The sequence below is a fragment of the Symphalangus syndactylus genome, chromosome 14, assembly GCF_028878055.3.
Source record: "Symphalangus syndactylus isolate Jambi chromosome 14, NHGRI_mSymSyn1-v2.1_pri, whole genome shotgun sequence".
Taxonomy (NCBI): domain Eukaryota; kingdom Metazoa; phylum Chordata; class Mammalia; order Primates; family Hylobatidae; genus Symphalangus; species Symphalangus syndactylus.
In genome coordinates, this window is record NC_072436.2 from 114926190 (window position 1) to 114946835 (window position 20646).

At 53.2% G+C, this 20646-nt stretch overlaps 1 protein-coding gene across 3 annotated transcripts in view; it reads left to right on the forward strand.

The window, feature by feature from the left end:
- The window catches only part of ADCY9 (adenylate cyclase 9), a 151715-nt gene that overhangs the window by 117144 nt on the left and 13925 nt on the right, over positions 1-20646 (forward strand). For 2 of the 3 annotated variants that reach the window (XM_055242838.2, XM_063618271.1), the window contains exons 4-9: positions 3631-3792; positions 4777-4994; positions 7760-7862; positions 13281-13489; positions 17714-17873; positions 19362-19510. In XM_055242838.2, the coding sequence (XP_055098813.1) occupies positions 3631-3792; positions 4777-4994; positions 7760-7862; positions 13281-13489; positions 17714-17873; positions 19362-19510 (1001 nt within the window). The remainder of the gene's footprint in view (positions 1-3630; positions 3793-4776; positions 4995-7759; positions 7863-13280; positions 13490-17713; positions 17874-19361; positions 19511-20646) is intronic. The other variant, XM_055242841.2, reaches the window with a different exon arrangement.

The following is a 20646-nucleotide window of genomic DNA, read 5'->3' on the forward strand; positions in this document are numbered from 1 at the left end:
CAGATGAAATTGAGGCAAGAAAAATACCTGAAACAGACTGATGCCAGGAGATTCCTGTGACTAAATGGCTACAGAAGAATAGATACCAAGGGCTGTTCTGTCTGTAATGAAAGACACTGAATTACCAGATGAAGTGTTTAATGACCAGACAGCATAGTTAACAGAAGTTTTCATATTCACTACCAGCATTTACTGAGCACGCTTTGGCTGAGCCAAGTGCGGCAAATGCTTCCACACCTCCAGCTTCCTTTCCTGGTCTACCAGTTGGGCCCTGAAATGGCTGGTGTGCCCCATCAAGCACCAAGCCCCCCACCTTAGCCACACCAGAGAGTTCCCTCAGGCATCTTTTAGGCATGGGTATCAGGCACACCTACTTTATTCTTCTCTTGGTATTAGATTTTTTTACATTTAATAAGATCAGTGGTCTCATTGGCAAATATATATATATATTTATACATATATATATATTTTTTTTGAGAATGGGTTTGCTCTGTCACCCATGCTGGAGTGCAGTGGCACAATCACAGTTCACTGCAGCCTTGACTTCCTGGGCTGAAGCAATCCTCCTGCCTCAGCCTCCCGAGTAGCTAGGGCCACAGGCACGTGCCATCACGGTCAGCTAATTTATTTTATTTTTGGTAGAGACAAGGTCTCCCTATGTTGCCCAGGCTGGTCTTGAACTCCTGGCCTTAAGCGATTGTCCTGCTTCGGCCTCCCAAAGTTCTGGGATTACAGGTGTGAGCCAGCATACCAGCAAAAATGTTTAGAAATTTAACTCTGCCAGTCAATACCAAGAGATGCTTTCAAATAGACTCACTGTATGTTATTGACAACTAGAACATTTTACCTCTGTTGATAATGTCAGTTTTTAAAGAGCTGTAAGCAAATGTTATCTGGATGCCATTATTTGCTCCGATATGTTAAGTAATGATTTCGCTAGCTGTTTGGTATGTATATTTTCATTTTTTGAATGCATACAAATGTTCAAATTTAGCTTGTATGTTACATCATTCCCAAACTATACAACCCTGTAGAATCTTTGTTTCTTTTATTTAATATAGTACAGGCCTGCAGTTTAACTTAAAATACAACCTGGGTCATATCTTTGCTCTTAGGTAGTGACACTTACTTTAAATTCCCGAAATAATATCTGGCCTCCCATAATTTATTTCAATGTTTTACAGTTCTTGCTGCAAGGAAATTGCTTTTAAGTCCTAAAAAAAAAAAGAAATCTTTCTTGCCACGGTGTCTTCTTCATTGGAAGCTGTTAGTTGCTTTCTTAGACAGTTCCTAGGTTACCGGGTCACACATTAATAATAAGTTTATTAAGGATATACTATATGCCAGGAACTGTGCTAGGATATATATATATACTTATTTCATTTAATTATTATTTTTTTTAAGACAGGATCTTTCTCTTTTGCCCCAGGCTAGAGTGCAGTGGCGCCATCAAAGCTCACTGCACCCTTGACCTCCCAGACTCAAGCAGCCCTCCCACCTCAGCCCCACAAGTAGCTGGGACTACAGGCACACGCCACCAGGCCAGGCTATTTTTTTTTTTTTTTGAGACGGAGTCTTGCTCTGTCACCCAGGCTGGAGTGCAGTGGCGCGATCTCGGCTCACTGCAAGCTCCGCCTCCCGGGTTCACGCCATTCTCCTGCCTCAGCCTCCCGAGTAGCTGGGACTACAGGCGCTCGCCACCATGCCCAGCTAATTTTTTTTTATTTTTTAGTAAAGACGGGGTTTCACCATGTTAGCCAGGCTGGTCTCGATCTCCTGACCTTGTGATCCGCCCGCCTCGGCCTCTCAAAGTGCTGGGATTACAAGCGTGAGCCACCGCGCCCGGCCCAGGCTCATTTTTATACTTTTTGTTGAGGCAGGGTTTTGCCATGTTGCTCAAGCTGGCCTCCAATTCCTGGACTCAGGCCATCCTCCCACCCCAGCTTCCCAAAGTGCTGGGATTACAGATGTGAGCCAGCACACCCGGCCAGTTTCATTTAACTCTTAGCAACATATCTTCACTCTTGTTTTATAGATGAGGGAACTGAGGTAAAGTGATTTGAATAGAGTCTCCAAGCTAGTAAGTCCTTGACTAGGATTTGAATCCTAGTTTGTGAGAAATAAAGGCTTCGCTCTTTTTAGAGTACCTGTATTAAATCTTGCCTTCTCTTTTCTAGGTCCATTAATTCCTATAAACTTTTAAGTACTCCTAGATCTGGAAATTGTGTACCTCTGATTATTCAGCCCATCTTATGAGACTAGTTTACCATCACACGGAGCTTAAGAACCTTGGATTTGTGTCCTAGCATAGTTGGTGGCCAGTTTATTTACTTAATAAGAGCTTTGTTGAGATATAATTCACATACGACAAAATCGATCTTTTTGGCCAGGCACAGTGGCTCATGCTTGTAATCCCAGCACTTTGGGAGGCCAAGACGGGTGGATCACCTGAGGTCAGGAGTTCAAGACCAGCCTGGCCAACATGGCAAAACCCCGTTTCTACTAAAAACAAAAAAAGTAGCCAGGCGTGGTGGCAGGCGCCTGTAATCGCAGCTACTCAGGAGGCTGAGGCAGGAGAATCGCTTGAACCCAGGAGGTGGAGGTTGCAGTGAGCCAAGATCGTGCCACTGTACTCCAGCCTGGGCGACAAGAGTGAAACTCCATCTCAAAAAAAATTTAAAAATCGATCTTTTTAAAGTGTACAGTTCAGTGGTTTTTAGTATATTTAGCAAGGTTGTGCAACCATCACCGTGATCAATTTCAGAACATTTTTATCATCCCAAAGAGAAACCCTGTTGAAATACCATAAAGCAGGTGGCTTTTAAACAAAAGAAATGTATTTCTCAGGGTTCTGGAGGCTGGGAAGTCTGAGATCGAGGTCCTGGAAGATTCAGTGTCCAGTGAGGACCCGTTTCTGCTTCACAGATGGTGCCTTCTCCCAGGGCGAAGGGACGAGGGATTCCTCTGGGGCCTCTTTTATGAGGGCACTAATCCTATTTTGAAGGCTTGTCCCCCATGACCTAATTACTTCCCAAGGCTTTGCCCCCCAATGCCATCCCCTTGGGAATTAGGATTTCAGCGTCTCACTTTTGAGGGGACACGAACATTTGAATCATAGCAAACCCCACACCCCTTAGCAGCCACTCCCCCTTCCTGCTCCCAATCCCGCCTGGCAGCCATGAATCTGCCTTCTGCCTCCAAGGATTCACCTTTTCTGAATATTTCACGTAGACAGGATCACGTAATATCTGTGCTGTGTCTGGCTTCCCTCCCCGAGCATAATGCTTTTGGGGTTCACCGTGCTGTGGCAGGCGTCAGTGCTTCTCTGTTTTTCGTGGCTGAGTAATATCCCATTTTTCGAATAGACCACAGTTTGTTGATCCATTGTTCAGTCAGTGAACGTTCCTGGTTCCATTTTTTGGGTCTTGTTGCGTTCGTGCCCGGGTTTCTGTGTGTTTACATTGTCACTTTGCCCGTTGGCTTTCAGCTAATCCCCGAGTGGTTCTGTGTGCCTTCCCCTTGCTCACCACCATGCTTCGTGACGGCAGATTGCAACAGCGGACCTGCCTCAATTCAGGGTGACAGTCGCGGTTTCTGGGTGTGTCCCCACAGTCTGTGTTTTTCTTCTAGATCTGCCCTTCGTGCGGAATCACATTTGCTCCCAAATCTGAAGCCGGCGCCGAGGGAGGAGCACCTCAAAACGCCTGCCAAGACGAGCATAAAAACAGCACCAAGGTAACAAGCTCATGGCTGTTGTTCCTGTCAGTTCCTCTCCTGGCGCATCCACCCAAGGTGACATTCCTGTCTTGTCGACTTCTTAGTTCTGAGAGTAACTCCTCTTGGGTAACACCACTCCGCACCCGCGGGTCCTCCCGGTGTTGAAGAGACCGGCAGGGAGCTCGAGGGAGGGTCAGCAGGAACCCACGTGGAATCCAGCGCTCAGGGGCTGAGCTGGGCGGGACTCCTTTAAAGGCCAATAAGGGTTTAAAATGCGTGGATTCGAGTGTTGGGAGGGGATTTGTGGTACTGGAAGCTGGACTCAATTTATGATAGAATATAGATGGGCAGGGTCAAGAGGGGGTCTTCACGGCGAGAAAGGCTCGGTGAAGAGAGAGGGTGGGAGTTAGGGCTGGCGGCAGGAAGGCTGCCAGGAAAACCAGACTTGGACACCCGGGTCAGGACTCAGCCCACCCATGAGAGCCTGTCAGGGAGGCTCATGCAGGCGACTCGCGTGGGGCGCGGGCTCTCGTCCTCCATCTGCTCTCCATCTGCCAAAGGATTGCAGGTGCAGGTCATCCCATGTCTTCCCACAGCCACAGTGGACACCCACGACACCAGCCCGTTTCCATCCACCTTGCCAGTGCCCTGACAGCCCCCGACCCCTCGTCATACTTCTCCTGGACCCCCAGCCCATGCACCCTGCCCCCAGAACCCTGGTTCTGGCCTAAGCAGACTCTGGGGGCCTCGGCTCCTCACTTTCCTCCCTTCCCCTCCACCTCCACACCAACTCTTCCCATGTCTCACTCTCCTGGTGGCCTGAACACCCAGCGTTACCACTGGGCGCTATTGGGTAACAGGAAGGAGCAGACGGGCAGTCAGGGCTGGGATTGGAGCAGGTCTGCAGGCGCAGGGGGGTGGGGGGTCCTCACAGGTCAGAAGGTCCCACGCCCAGTGCAGCAGCGCCCCGCAGCAGAGGTCGGGGTGGGACAGGCGTGCGTGCCCAGTGCCCGGTGCCACTTCACTTCCCGTGTCTGCGTCCTCTTTGTCTCGAGGCAGGCTTCTGGAGGACCTAATCCCAAAACTCAGAACGGGCTCCTGAGCCCTCCCCAAGAGGAGAAGCTCACCAACAGTCAGACCTCTCTGTGTGAGATCTTGCAGGAGAAGGGAAGGTGGGCAGGGGTGAGCCTGGACCAGTCGGCTCTCCTTCCGCTGAGGTTCAAGAACATCCGGGAGAAAACGGACGCCCACTTTGTGGACGTTATCAAAGAAGACAGGTACGATTGGGGCTGTCTGGGAAAAAGCAAAGGTTGCAGGCAGAAGCCTCTCTGCCTTTTTCTTTTCTTTTCTCTTCTTTTAAGACTGAGTGTCGCTCTGTCGCCCAGGCTGGAGTGCAGTGGCGCGATCTTGGCTCACTGCAGCCTCCGCCTCCCAGGTTCAAGTAATTCTCCTGCCTCGGTCTCTCAAGTAGCTGGGACTACAGGTATACACAACCATGCCCAGCTAATTTTTGTGTTTTTAGTAGAGATGGGTTTTTAACATGTTGGCCAGGCGGGTCTCCAACTCTTGGCCTCAGGTGATCTGCCTGCCTCGGCCTCCTAAAGTGCTGGGATTACAGGTGTGAGCCTGTGCCTGGCCTAATGGTAACATTTTTGAAAAATACAGGCCCAGTCCTTTTATCAGATATTCCTGAAGCTGGATTGGTTAGATTCAGGCTCTCCCTCTGGCCAGGCAGAGACTGCAGAAGGCATGCCGTGTCCTTCTCAGGGTGTCCTCTCCAGGGACACGCGGTGCCCGTCTGTTCCTCATTAGTGATACTAATTTTGATTAATTAGGCAAGGTGGTGCCGGGTTCTCTCATCTAGAGTTATTATATTCCTCTTATGACTAATAAGCAATCTGTGAGAAGATACTTGAAGATCTTATACATATTTCATTCCCCATCAGAATTCCCTAGATTTGACATTCATTAATGATTCTTGCCTCTGTCTTCACTATGATGCCTCAAAGGGTGATTTTCAGCCGGGCGCGGTGGCTCACGCCTGTAATCCCAACACTTTGGGAGGCTGAGGCAGGTAGATGACCTGAAGTCAGGAGTTCAGGACCAGCCTGGCCAACAAGGTGAAACCCCGTTTCTGCTAAAAATACAAAAATCAGCTGGGCGTGGTGGTGGGTGCCTGTAATCCCAGCTACTCGGGAGGCTGAGGTAGGAGAATTGCTTGAACCCAGGAGGCAGAGGCTGCAATGAGCCGAGATCGCACCCCTGCAACTCCAGCCTGGGCAACAGAGCGAGACTCCATCTCAAAAAGTAAATAATAAATAAATGGAGCAGCACAGCTAATAGCAGTGTCGCTTCTGCCACTTGACTGCTAAAATGTGGCCTTGTGCACGTCCTCTCTGCAGCTGTGTGGTTGCTCTTCCCTCAGTCCACACTCCCTGAGCCAGGGGAGGAGAGAGGGTCAGTGTCCTGAGACAGAATTATTTCTCTTCTAAGTCTGAGAATGTAGGAAGTTACTGGATACCTGTCACAGAAAGGAGAGTGTCCACTGTGCTGCAAGGAGAGGAAGGAACACACGTGATGAGCCCTACTTTGTGTGGGGGGCATGTGAGGCACTTGACATATTGCACCTGATTGACTCTTTTTTTTTTGAGACATAGTCTTGCTCTGTCGCCCAGGCTGTAATGCAATGGCGCCATCTCGGCTCACTGCAACCTCCATCTCCCAGGTTCAAGCTATTCTCCTGCCTCAGCAGCCTGAGTAGCTGGGATTACAGGCACCTGCCACCAGGCCCGGCTAAGTTTTGTATTTTTAGTAGAAACGGGGTTTCACCATGTTAGCCAGGCTAGTCTCGAGCTCCTGACCTCAGGTGATCCGCCTGCCTCAGCCTCCCAAAGGGCTGGGGATTACAAGGATGAGCCACCGCGCCCAACCTCATCTAATTTACTTCTGATAGTCACTGTATGAGGGAGACAGGCTAACACAGCTATATTTGCTTTCTGAAATCATGTTAACGTTCCCTTAGTTTCTCGTAATTTTCTGCAGTATAGAAAGGATATTACTATTTGCTGGCAATTCATAAATGAATGAAAGAGTCAGGGAAAGTGGGTTTGATTTCCCTGCTATTAAAATCACTGAGCTTTATCATTTTGCAGGTTTCACATGCAATCTGCATTTGTGACAATAGCACCAAAATTATGCTAACTATAAACACAATTTTGTGATAACAACCTGTTAGCTTTTATGGTGGCAATTACTGTCAGTGCTCTGAATGACAGGACTGCCGGTTCTGAATTATGTTTTCGTTTGAAGCCTCCAAATCCGTGTAAGTACTCTCAGCACAGTGATCTGCGTGTTCTTCACAAAAGATTGTTTCACAAAACAGAAAAGCTGCCTTCATCTTCTCCTAATCCTGGATATTAGGATGTGTTTTCAAAAACAAGCCTCAGTGGCTCATGCCTGTCATCCCAGCACTTTGGGAGGCCAAGATGAGCAGATCTCTTGAGCCCAGGAGTTTGAGACCAGCCTGACCAACATGGTGAAACCCCGCGTCTACTAAAAAGTACAAAAATTAGCTGGGTGCGGTGGCAGGCGCCTGTAATCCCAGCTACTCAGGAGGCTGAGGCAGGAGAATCACTTGAACCTGGGAGGCGGAGGTTGCAGTGAGCCGAGAGCTCTGCACCATTGCACTCTAGCCTGGGCGACAGAGTGAGACCTTGCCTCAAAAAAAACCCCCAGAAAACCAAGGTTCTGATGATGTGTGTTATAATCATGGTGGATGGTCATTCTTTAACGGAGGTGAAACACAAAATAATATCATGCTTAGAGGCACAAAGTACTTTCCACAGATCTGTTTTAACAAGGGGCAGCTGAAAAAAAAAAAAAAACAAGGGGCAGCTGAGTGGCATCTGTTCCACAGGCGCTTTGAGATGCAGCTGTTGTAATATACCTAATGAGCAGCGTTTTAGTAGCTAATTGTGATCTGAAAACATTGGCACAGTCATGGTGCTGGGTATTGATCGACTGCATTTGTTGTGTCTTCTAGCCTGATGAAAGATTATTTTTTTAAGCCGCCCATTAATCAGTTCAGCCTGAACTTCCTGGATCAGGAGCTGGAGCGATCCTACAGGACCAGCTATCAAGAAGAGGTGCGTTCATTTCTCCTTGCGCTTTTACTAAAGAATGTGTTCGTTGTTCTCACGGGGTCATTCACTGTTAGTTTTGTGCTTTACCAAGGGATGGGAACATGAAGGCTAACGTTGATTTCCCACACTCTGTAAACCCTAAGTGGTAACTGTATGTGAAATGTCTGTTTGCAAAGGAGGAAAAAAAACCTTTCTTTAGTCCTTTGTCTTAAAGCGCGGCCTCGCCATTACTAGACCCTTTTCTCTGCCGTGGCATCTCCAGGACCCTGTGGCTATCCCCAGCCTTGGAAGGGGACCCCCTTAACTGCCCTGGAAAGGACCCCCCCCGCCACAACCTGTCCTGGAAGGGAACCCCACACCTGCCCTGGAAGGGGACCCCCCCACCTGCCCTGGAAGGGGACCCCTCCACCTGCCCTGGAAGAGCCCCCCCACCTGCCCTGAAAGGCCCCCCCCCCACCTGCCCTGGAGTCTTGGGTGAAACTCTTCTCTACTTGTTGCCCTCCCTGCTTTCTTCCCCTGAGAAGGGCCCAGGAGGCCTTCACCCCTCTCTCTAACTCTGGCTCCACATTCCGTCTCCCGCCCCCACTGCCTTAATCCCTTGTCCTTGACCTCTCAGCCCATCACCCAATCCCACTTCCTCCAAGAAGCTCTCCCCAACCCTAGACTGGATTGTACTTCCCTTCATACACTTCCTTCTCCATGTGTGCCCCATTTTGGAATCTTTCCTTGTGTGGTTCTGGATTAGAATTCCTCCCTCCCTAGATGCTCAGCTCTGTGAGGTAGGACCCCTATCTGTCTCCTCCAGCCCCTCCTCACAGCCTCCAGCACAGTCCCATTGCTCACGTATGTGGGGGGTTGCTGGAAGGAGTAATACAAGAACCTAGAGGCTGGTTTGAATCCTGGCGGCTTCCTGACTGCATTCTTTCCTCTAGGCCCAAACCTAACCTCTGAGTGTTCCCAAGTCAAGAGTGGGTGCCCTGCCCACCCGGAACAAAAGGGATTTCTCACTCTGATTCCCTTGGTTCCTCCAGCAGGTCTTCATTAAACTCTGTGGTGTCCTGGCCTGGGCTCTAGAGAGACCCTGCTGAGCCCAGTAGAGCCAGTTCATGCATCGTGGGGTGGGAGGTGCCCCCTTCCATCAGCCTCCAAGGGACAGTGAATATCGGGTAATGTCCCAGACACGGCTCCCGGAGTGGACTTGCAAGTTGGCTGGTTGGTGGCCTGTAAGGCAAAATGTCTCATTTAATCCTCATAGCAATGCTGTAGGGAAGCTGATAATTATCCTCCTTTTACAAAGAGAAAGCTGACGCTGAGAAAGGCTGAACAGGTGGCTGCGGTCCCATAGCCGGGGTCGGACACGAGCGGTCTGGCTGCCAACCCAGGCGTCCGGGCCTCTCCTCGCCCTGCACTGCTGAGCCTCCCAAACAGCAGACACCTTTGCCATCCCTTCCTCCAGGCACCAAATGGACGCTCAGCCTCTGCTCTGCCAGGGCCTGTTCTTGGTGCTGGGGAAGGGCGAAAGACGTGGCCTGACAGGGAGCAGGAAGTGGAAACAGTGTCCGGATCTGGAGGTCTGCGAATGCCCTCCCCGCACACGGCGAGGCCCCAAGCCCAGGCCGGGGGCTCCAAAGGGGGAACCCCTGAGCCTGCCTCAGTGGGGGGACTAGGAATTAATGGAATGTAGGATGGAACATTCTGGAGAGTGGGGCCAGTACCCACAAACGTTAGAGATACCAAAGAGCCTGGTGCATCCAGGGGGTTGCAGGTGCATCTGGGGCAGGGTAGGGCAGGGAGTGGCAGGAGGTGGCAGGGGCCAGGTCATGGCTCCCACGCCATGGACTCTATGCCACAGGCCACGGGGAGCTGTTGAAGGATCTGGAACCGGTTGTGTTACAAAGATCACACGGCTCACACCTTTAATCTCAGTTACTCAGGAAGCTGAGGCAGGAGGATCACTTGAGGCCAGGAGATAGACCAGCCTGAGCAACATAGTGAGACCCTGTTTCTTCCAACAAAAAGAAGAAAAACATGGCTGGGCGTGGTGGCTCACACCTGTAATCCCAGCACTTTGGGAGGCTGAGGCGAGCAGATTGCCTGAGGTCAGGAGTTCGAGACCAGCCTGGCCAACATGGTGAAACCCCGTCTCTACTAAAAATACAAAACTTAGCTGGGTATGGTGGCAGGTGCCTGTAATCCCAGCTACTTGGGAAGCTGAGACAGGAAAATCGCTTGAACTCGGGAGGCGGAGGTTGCAGTGAGCTGAGACCATGCCACTGCACTCCAGCCTGGGCAAGAAGAGCGAAACTCCGTCTCAAAAAAAGAAAAAAGAAAAACGTATATCAGCTGAGTTTTGGAGGGTGATGAGAGTGTGGACAAGACAGGAGGCCACATGATAGGTGGGAGGCTGTTACCGAAACTCAGGGCAGGTGGCCACAGGGTCCCAGTGGGGAGGAAAGGAGAGATGCCAGGACAAGGGAGCCTCCCAGCTGGCCCGCGTGTGGGGACTCATCGTGCTGGGGGCTCCACGTGGGTGCGTTCTTAGCCGAGCATCCCACCGCCCACAAGGTGCAAGTACTGGTTTATCCCTGGTTTTGAATAAAGCGACTGAGGCGTGGACGGGTGGGTATCATAGCTAGTCATGGTGGAGTGGCCTTGAGCCCAGAGAGCCCAGCTGCAGAGCCTGTGCTCTGATGATGGTGGCACGGCTGCACCCGCAGGCCCTGGGATGTGGGTAGTGAGCAGGGTGGAGCCTGGCCACGGTGCCCTGGCGGCCAGTGGCACTGTCCCTGGGTTTGGAGACCACAGGGAGAGAGTGCGAAAGAGTGTCATGACGTGGGGGAGCGTCTTTCTCAGTGGGACTGGGACAGGTGGCACTGCCGGGATGCACAGGGGTGGGGCAGGTGGGCCTGGGGAGCCTCTGGCATCAGGGCCAGGGGTGGCCCAGAAGAAGAGGCCGGGGCCGGGACAGGTGTCTCTGGCAAGGAGCAGGGCAGGCAGGAGAGACCGCAAGGGAGGTGGAGGGAGGAGCGGGGCCTCTGCCAGCGTCCATGGATGGGGCAGAGGAGACGGCAGCCCCAAACGGGAAAGGCCCTGCACCCGAGCCCTTGGCTTGGAAGGTGGGAGGTGTGGGTCTGGGAAGGACAGCAGCCCACATGGAGACCTTCCAGCCTCACATGTGGGCAAGGCAGTGATGTCTCGGGGGACATGCGTGCACCCAGCCATGACTCGGACGCCTGACGGGCACTAGATGTAGCCCCAGAGAAGGGGACATGCGTGTGCCTCTGCCAAGGCGAGTGGGCATGGGCAGTGTCGCCCCTGAAATTCCTACACCTGGCCGGGAGCGGTGGCTCATGCCTGTAATCCCAACACTTTGGGAGGCCGAGGCAGGCGGATCACGAGTGTCAAGAGATAGAGACCATTCTGGCCAATATGGTGAAACCCCTTCTCTACTAATCGTACAAAAATTAGCCGGGCGTGGTGGCGGGCACCTGTAGTCCCAGCTACTCAGAGGGAGGCTGAGGCAGGAGAATTGCTTGAACCCGGGAGGCGGAGGTTGCAATGAGCCGAGATCGGGCCACTGCACTCCAGCCTGGTGACAGCGAGATTCCGTCTCAAAAAAAAAAAAAAAAGAAAAAGAAAAAAGAAAAAAAGAGAAATTCCCACACCTTCTGAGAGGATTCCAGGCCTGGGACCGGACTAGCACTTCCGGGGTACATGGACACCTACAGATCCTCCAGGTTCCTTGGAGGGAATTTGGAACCAAACCCTGCCCCCAGGTTGCCCTGGCGGGGTCCAGCCTGGCATCAGGGCTGACTGGCAGCCTTGCTCCCACCGTCCAAGCTCCCCCTCCTCCCCTCCCACCTAGTTCCTGGGAGTGGTCGAGGCACCTGGAGCTGGTTTGTCCCAAAGAACACATACCGCACCCTGGGCTGTCACGAGACCTTTCCGCTCCATGCGTCTCCAGACCCTGCCCTCAGCCCCGAGCCTGGCTGCGATGCTGAGTGGACACTCATGGCCTCTCAGGGGTTGCCAGAAGGTTGCAAGGCCAAATGGAAAGCAGCTGAACTGGCTACATCCCTCCCTCTCCCAACCACAGCCTCTGCCTTTGGGTCCTGCACCTTCCTGTAGGTTAGGGGTGCGCTCAGGAGTCAACCGGTCCATGCCAAGTCCTGGCCTGGCTCCTCGTTCACTGTGTGCCCTCGGGGTAGCCCCTGGCCTTGGCCTCCCAGTCTGTACACCGAGATGGGTGGTAGTTCCTGCCTGTGGGGTACTGTGAGCATCAATGGAGACTGCACCTCCCCAGAGCCGTGCAGGGCCCGGGCCTGGGCCTGGTCACCTCTTGGACATGTCAGCATCATTATTTCTCCCCCTCAGCTGCCGAACACTAGTGCATGCCTCTCTAGTGTACTTGACGCACCTGCCTGCGTTTCATATCCCTGTCCCTCGCATCTTCAGCTGTGAGCTGCCCAAGGGCATCATTTCGTGTGGGCCCTGGCTCCCAGCACAGAGCCAGGCCCCGTAGGTTCCCAGGCGACGATGTGCCACTTAAATCCCCGTTGGCCACTTCCGCCATGAAGCCCCGCTTTCGCACCTGCTGAACCTAGGACTCCGCCATGCAGCAGGACCTCCCTGCACATTGCTCTCATCCAACTGCCTTACACATGCAGGGACCTCACCTGCACCAGTCGGTAACTCATCTTTCAGCTAAATATATGACGTGTCTATGAGAATGTGCTGGGTCATAATCAGTTGCTCTGTGACCCTGGCCGGGTTTTTTTGTGTTTTCTTTTGTCTTTGTTTTTGGAAACGGTATGATTCTGCAGTGGTGTGATCATAGTTCACTGTAGCTTCAAACTCCTGGGCTCAAGCAATCGTCCACCTCAGCCCGCCAAGTACCTGGGACTACAGGCAGGAAGCACTATGCCCAGCTAATTTTATTTTTTGGTAGACAGGGTCTCGCTATGTTGCCCAGGCTGGAGTGCAGTGGCATGATTATAGCTCACTGTGGCCTCAAACTCCTGGGCTCACACGATCCTCCTGCCTCATCCTCCCGAGTAGCTGGGACCACAGTCACACACTGCCATGCCTGGCTAATTTTAAAATTTTTTGTAGAGATGGGGTCTCACTGTGTTACTCAGGCTGGCCTTGAACTCCTGGGCTCCAGCGACCCTCCTGCCTCAGCCTCCCAAAGTGCCAGGATTACAGGCATGAGCCACCGTGCCCGGCCCCCTGGGCAAGTTTAACTTCTCTGTGCCTTTGACTCCCCAGTGTTAAATGGGGTAGTAGAGGGAGACAGCCCTCCAAGAGCCTTCCCGCCCCGTGCCCGGCCCAGAGCAGCAGCGCTCAGCACGCGTTGCATTTCTCCATCTGAACTGCGCTCCTGGCCACCCAGTCATTCTGCTCCGCTCCTGCTCCACACAGGTCATAAAGAACTCCCCCGTGAAGACGTTTGCTAGTCCCACCTTCAGCTCCCTCCTGGATGTGTTTCTGTCAACCACAGTGTTTCTGACGCTGTCCACCACCTGCTTCCTGAAGTACGAGGCGGCCACCGCGCCTCCCCCGCCCGCTGCCCTGGCGGTGTTCAGCGCGGCCCTGCTGCTGGAGGTGCTGTCCCTCGCGGTGTCCCTCAGGTAAGCGCTGTGTGGGCTGGGTCTCCAGCTCTGAGCCGTTAGCTCCCTCTTCTGGCTCCATGGCTTATGGCTGAGCAGTTGGACTGGTCCCCAGCCAGCTGTCCCTGCTGGCTGATTTCTGGAGATGGGCCCCCGTGTCCTCCCCCAGCCCTGTACCCAGGCATCCTCCCTCCCTGACGTTGGCCTAGATGGGGGGGACCACCTTGCTGGAGGGGGCAGTGACCCTGCAGCCCCGACTGCTGCCAGCTTGTCCCCAGATCTCCAGGGTCAGAGGCTGCAAAGGAGAAGGTGAGAAGATCGGAAACGATCTGGAGGAAGGAAAGGAAAATACATGAGCGGGGGTAGATGATCGATGGGCCTGGGTCAGCAGACGCCTCTTCAGAGAGTGGGAGCCAAACATAGACCCATAGCGGCATCTCCGCGCACTTGCCTCAGGCGATCGTCTCTTGGGTGTGACGCCAACAGAAGAAAGAATAGACAAGCTCAACTTCATCAAAAGTTAAGCCGCTGCACTGCAAAGAACACCATCAAGAAAGCGAAAGAAGCCACAGAATGGGAGGGAACATTTGCAGATCAGGCCTAACATCTAGAACAGATAAAGAGCGCATACAGATGGATAATAAAAAGACAGCTCATTTTAAAGGGGACAGAGGCTCCGAGTAGACCACAGGTGCGTCTTGGGAAAGCTGGGCCCTCGGGACCGGCCTGACTCCCTGAGGGGGCTCGCAGTGGCTCTGTGTTCCTGAGCAGGCAGGTGGCCCTGCGTGTTCCCCATCCTGGGCATCACAAGCCCCTTTCGTGGTCCTGTCACCCTCAACAGGATGGCTGCCGGCCTGGCAGAGTCCCGCTAGCAACGGTGCCCAGGAGCTGGGCTTCAAACAGACACGGGGAGGCAGCCCTGACCTTGAGCGTCTCCTGCCCTTATCTCACGTCCCAGGGCAGAAATGAATGGCTTTGAGTCTGGCCTGAGGCTCTGGAATGCTGGCTTCTCCCATCTGGGGTGGGCAGGCTGGGATTCCTGCCTCCTCCCTCCCACCTGCGCTGTACCCAGGACCCTTTCAGCTTCCTCCGAGGCTGCCGTGGGCCGTGCTCTCTGCGGCGTGCGCTCACTGTTTCTCAGAACTCCCTGTGGGCTCATGCCCCATCACCCCCAGCGAGCAGCCCTCTTCCTGGCACAGCCTCCCCTCCTGCCTCAGTGCCCTCCTGTGCTTCTGGGGACCCCTCCCAAAGGAGCCGTCGCCCGCAAACCCTTCCAGGGTCCGCTTCCCCAGAACCCAAACCAGACATCCTCAGGCCCCTGGTTGGTTTTTCCTCTTTAAAAAGATCAGCTTTAGGCCGGGCATGGTGGCTCACGCCTGTCATCCCAGCACTTTGGGAGGCCAAGGCAGGTGGATCACCTGAGGCTGGGAGTTCGAGACCAGCCTGGCCAACATGGTGAAACCCCATGTCTACTAAAAAAAAAAAAAAACAAACAAAAACAAACAAACAAACAAAAAGCCGGTCTTGGTTGTGGGTACCTGTAACCCCAGCTACTTGGGAGGCTGAGGCAGGAGAATCACTTGAACCTAGGAGGTGGAGGTTGCAGTGACCCGAGATCGCACCATTGCACTCCATTCTGGGTGACAAGAGCGAAACTCCATCTCAAAAAAGAAAAAAAGATCTGCTTTATTGTGATATGATGTACATACAATAAACTCATTCAAGTGGACAACTCAGTGATTTTTAGTAAATTTGAAGAATTGTATGAGTATCACCACTATGTAACTATCAGGCACCTCCGTCCTTATGGGCCGTCGCTCCCTCAGGTCTGCCCTCCTTGGCCACCCCAGGTTTTCCTCTAATGTGGGTGGCTGTAGCGCCTTGAGGGCTCTGAGGCCAGCACTGTGTCCACGCCTTTCTACTTTCACCCTTTAGCCATCATTCCCTGCTCCTTCACAGCCAATTTTAAAGCACTGAGGCCAGCCCCGGTCTAGACTGCCGAGGGCTGGGGTGAGGTGCGCTGGAACCGCCTGCACGGACACACTCCCCACACCTCTGGTAAAGGTGGTGGCTGCTGCACCCCTGAACAGGCCTCTGGTGGGATTTGGTTCCATTTACCAGGAATCATCAAGCCTGGAAGAGGCCCAGACCCTGAGAGGCTTCCCTGGCCCCTCTGAGGGCCGTGCTGAGGACCCCAGCTTGACGGGAGCCTGAGCTATGGGGTATACGGGCGCCCCATCCCTTTCCTGTACAGGAGGGAAGCCAGGCGCCTTCTCAGTGACTGGCCCAGGCCCCGCCTGTCACCTCCAGGAGGCTTCCTGCGTCTCCCTCTTTGCTCTGCCCGGCAGGCGTGAGGTCTCATTTTCAGGTCCCTGCAGTCTCAGGGACCAGCCTGAAGGCCCCCCCTCTGACCCCACATCTTTCCTGCTGCTGACTGGGAACTCGGTTCCCTCTGTCCCCCCTCCTAGGGCCTCTGTATTCTGCATATTTGTGGTTATTCTTGGAAATATTCCAAAGCCTTCATTATCCTTCAAATATCAGGAAGCCAGGGCTGTCCAGGACCCTAAAAGGGTGAGGCTGTGCCTGTGTCCGTGTGGGGAATGGCTGGAGAGTGAGCGTTTCCTCGCCTGGCCACACCACACAGCCAAGAGGTGGAAGCATAGTAGGTGTTCAGGCCCGAAGGCTGGGCTGCTGGACGGGGTGGGGGACCCTGTGCCAGAGGCTCTTCTGCTGTTCAGTCACAACAGCGGCCCCCACCCAGCCTCTCCACAGGGACAGCAGGCCTATCCCTGGCTCCCTGGCAGCAAGCTTGAGAGAAGGACTGTCTCCCCACGAGGACCCCACACCCTCTCCTCACCTCCCCGTAAGACCTGTTCCTCCTCCTCGCAGTGGTTCTCGGCCCGCACAATCAGCTGCTTTTTTTTTTTTTTTTTTTTTTTTTTTACACGGAGTCTCGCTCTGTCGCCCAGGCTGGAGTGCAGTGGCGTGATCTCGGCTCACTGCAAGCTCCGCCTCCCGGGTTCACGCCATTCTCCTGCCTCAGCCTCTCCGAGTAGCTGGGACTACAGGCACCCACCACCACGCCCGGCTAATTTTTTGTATTTTTAGTAGAGATGGGGTTTCACCGTGGTCTCCATCTCCTGACCTCGTGATTCGCCCGCCTCGGCCTCCCAAAGTGCTGGGATTACAAGCGTGAGCCACCGCGCCCGGCTCAGCTGCTTTTTTATACGGAACTTTTTATTGTGTCAACACCACACTCCTGAAACGGAGCCCGCCTAGACACGCGCCTGCAAAAGGAGTCAGGGATACAGTCGCTCTGCTCAGAAGGACCAAGTCTTTTAAAATGAAATACATGGTGCTGGACCTCACGTACGACAGGGCCCCGCTGCCTGGAGAGTCCCGAAGCCGCCAGCTGCGCACACGCACGATGAACATGACGGCCCAGATGCAGACGGCACACGTGTGCGGGTTTGGTGGTCCAAGCGCCACGAGCCAGGTTCAGCCTGTGATGTGATTTTCTGAAACACTGATGATGATGCCCCAAACAGAGCAGAGATCACTCTCACTCAGTTTCCACAGGAGCTGCACTCCAAGAAAATCCAGCGTGTGTCAGCACCACCACAGAGCACCCTGTCTGTAGCTGGGACACAGCCTCTGGGCTAAGATGCTGTCAGCAGCCTTCCGCCTTTCTGGGTGCCCAGGGGTGTGGCTGCTGTGTGGGGTGCGGGGCAGAACCTCCCTGGGTGGCACCCGCCCACGTGCAGGATGCATCTGTCCCTGGCGCCTGCCCATCAGACACCAGGAACGCCTCTCCTTCTGCGACAACTGCACGGGCTCCACAGAATTCCAGGGTGCCTCCAAAGCTGCCCCTGTCAAGACCTCCTGCCTCAGAAGCCAATGGGAGCAGGTGATGGCAGCGTGGTGGCCCCCAGGAGACTCTGCTCGGGGCCTGTGATACTCTCACGTGCTCCGTGAGACGAGCGAAGCGTGTGCTTTTCACAAGCATATTTTATCACAACGCAACCTGTGACCCTAGAATCAGGTACAGTAAGCTGAGCTCGGCTTCCTTGCCTTCCACCAAAAATGAGGGAGGTAGACCCCCACCCGACGCCTGCTCCCATGCCCATCCCAGGAGCAACACGGGAGAGAGTGGAGGGCGGCGCTGGCTGCGGCCTCGCACCTGTCTCCTGGCCGATGACCCACCCTAGGCCCCGTCACTCCTGCTAACCCCCATCCCTCTCGCAGGATGGTGTTCTTCCTGGAGGACGTCATGGCCTGCACCAAGCACCTGCTGGAGTGGATCGCCGGCTGGCTACCACGTCACTGCATCGGGGCCATCCTGGTGTCGCTCCCCGCACTGGCCGTCTACTCCCATGTCACCTCCGAATATGAGACAAACATACACGTAAGTAAAGGCTCAGCCGTTTTATTTCGACGTTCTCCTGGACTCCCTAATCTCTCTTTTTCTTTAAATCACTTGGGATAGCAATTTAAAAATAAACCCTTTGGCCAGGTACGGTGGCTCATGCCTGTAATCCCAGCACTTTGGGAGGTGGAGGCGGGCGGATCACACGGTCAAGAGATCGAGACCATCCTGGGCAACATGGTGAAATCCCATCTCTACTAAAAATACAGTTAGCTGGGCGTGATGGTGCACACCTTTAATCCCAGCTACTTGGCAGGCTGAGGCAGGAGAATCACTTGAACCTGGGAGGCGGAGGTTGCAGTGAGCTGAGATCGCACCACTGCACTGCAGCCTGGGTGACTCAGTGAGACTCCGTCACACAATAAAATAAAATAAATAAAATAAACCCTTGAAGCGGCATGAACTCTTTTACCATCCTGAGCCAGCTTTTTTAGAAGCTGACTTAGCACCGGCCTGCCCAGATGCTCACGCCCTGGCAATGGCCGGGCTGGGGAGTCCCCAGTGGGCACAAGTCGCTGCCCGCGTGGGTTATTCTTCATCAAGTTCCAAATCAGTTATTTTCCTTCATGCTTTACAAAGAAGCGTCTGCCCCACATTTCCTAACCATGCGAGAAGCATACCTGGCACACAGAATTGACTTGTGCCCGGATCGGCTGCTGCTGATCGGGAAGGGACCCGTGCTAAACTCCATGGAGAGGGAATTGGCCGACCATGGGAGATGATCCTTCTGGTGACAGTGAGCACGAGCTTCCGGACGGGCTGATGGTGTTTGCTACTTTAGCCCCAAATCACATCTCACTGGGCCCCAAGGAAAAGCCTTTTGAAGGAAACTGATCATACAGTGGTTCTCAAACGAGGAGGCCTCCCTTTCCTTTCCACAAAGACACGTGCCATTTCCCATGCCTGCAGACGAGCTTAATACCATGTGAACAGGGAGCCTCACGCTGGGTAGTGAACCTAGAGGCTTGATCTGTCCTTGACACTGCCCAGTAGCAAAAGACTGACTGCAGATGGTGAGCAATTACTGGTATTGGTGATATTTTTAGATTACACAGAAACATGGATTAGGCCAGGAGCAGTGGCTCATACCTGTAATCCCAGGCACTTTGGGAGGCTGAGGCAGGTGGATCACCTGAGGTCAGGAGTTCAAGACCAGCCTAGCCAACATGGTGAAACCCCATCTCTGCTAAAAATACAAAAAGTAGCCAGGTGTGGTGCCGGGAGCCTGTAATCCCAGCTACACAGGAGGCTGAGGCAGGAGAATCACCTGAACCCGGGAGGTAGAGGCTGCAGTGAGCTGAGATCACACCACTGCACTCCAGCCTGGGCAACAGAGTGAGACTCTGTAAAAAAAAAAAAAAAAAAAAAAAAGAAGCATGGATTAGTGGTGAATGTTTTGTCAGCCCGGGTATAGCAGGGTTGGTGGGGGGGCCTCGGGTGGCTGTCCTAACCCTTTGCCTCTTGCAGTTCCCAGTGTTCACAGGCTCGGCCGCGCTGATTGCCGTCGTGCACTACTGTAACTTCTGCCAGCTCAGCTCCTGGATGAGGTCCTCCCTCGCCACCGTCGTGGGGGCCGGGCCACTGCTCCTGCTCTACGTCTCCCTGTGCCCAGACAGGTACGCAGCCAGCACTGCTTGCGGGCACCAGGGTGTGTGGCCACCTTACCCGAGGTTGCTTAGGGCCCAGCTGCATTTGCACATTGCTTCTCACGCCCTGATAGAGATATTTCCCATCATGACCCAAAATAGCTTTCAGCACACATCATACCAAAGAGCTAATGAGATGCCCTCAGAGTAATACGCAAAAAAAAGAAAAAGAATATCATTTAGAACAGCACTCTGGATATTTGAATGTAGACATCCTGGAAAACATAATGCCGCCATTGCAGGTGTGAGGTGACTTCTGATGAATGGGCTGGGATCTAAGAAAGTAGGACCTGAAGGATTTCATAGAAGATGGTCAAGGCCATGAAAGAGCGGAGGTGCAGATGGATGTGAAGGTGGAGAGGAAGCTGGTGCTGACTTGCCTTGAGTGGGGTAGGGTTCATGAACCTGGACAGGTCACAGCCTGGAAGTCACCTGGGGCTTATTTCAAAATATTATGTCAGGCTGGGCACAGTGGCTCATGCCTGTAATCCCAGCACTTTGGGAGGCCAAGGCAGGCAGATCACCTGAGGTCAGGAGTTCAAGACCAGCCTGGCCAAAAAATACAAAAATTAGTCGAGCATGGTGGTGTGCACCTGTAATCCCAGCTACTTGGGAGGCTGAGGTAGGAGAACTGCTTGTACCCGGGAGGCGGAGGTTGCAGTGAGCTGAGATTGCGGCATTGCACTCCAGCCTGGGCGACAAGAGTGAGATTCCATCTCAAAAACAAAAACTGATAAATAAGTCAAAACAGTTCCCCATATGATGTCATGAGACATAGGATTAATGACCAGTCACTGAACATAGGTCTTTTGTTTTGAAATCCTCTATACACTGAGGAGGACGTTGGTCTTCAAAACCATATCACTGGTAGGTGCTGAGGAATGGGATGGTGCAGACATAGAAACAGGAGTCAGGGAGGCTGGTAGACCTCTGGGGACAAGCCCAGTTCTCATCATTGTACTACAAAAAATGTAAAAACATACAGGATGGCAGTGATAAGGGCTGTATTTAAAATATTTGCCATTAGTGACATCCAGTAACATCCCTATCTTTCATGTGTTGCACTAATTGAATAATTCTTGATTTATTAAAAATAAGTCCCAGCC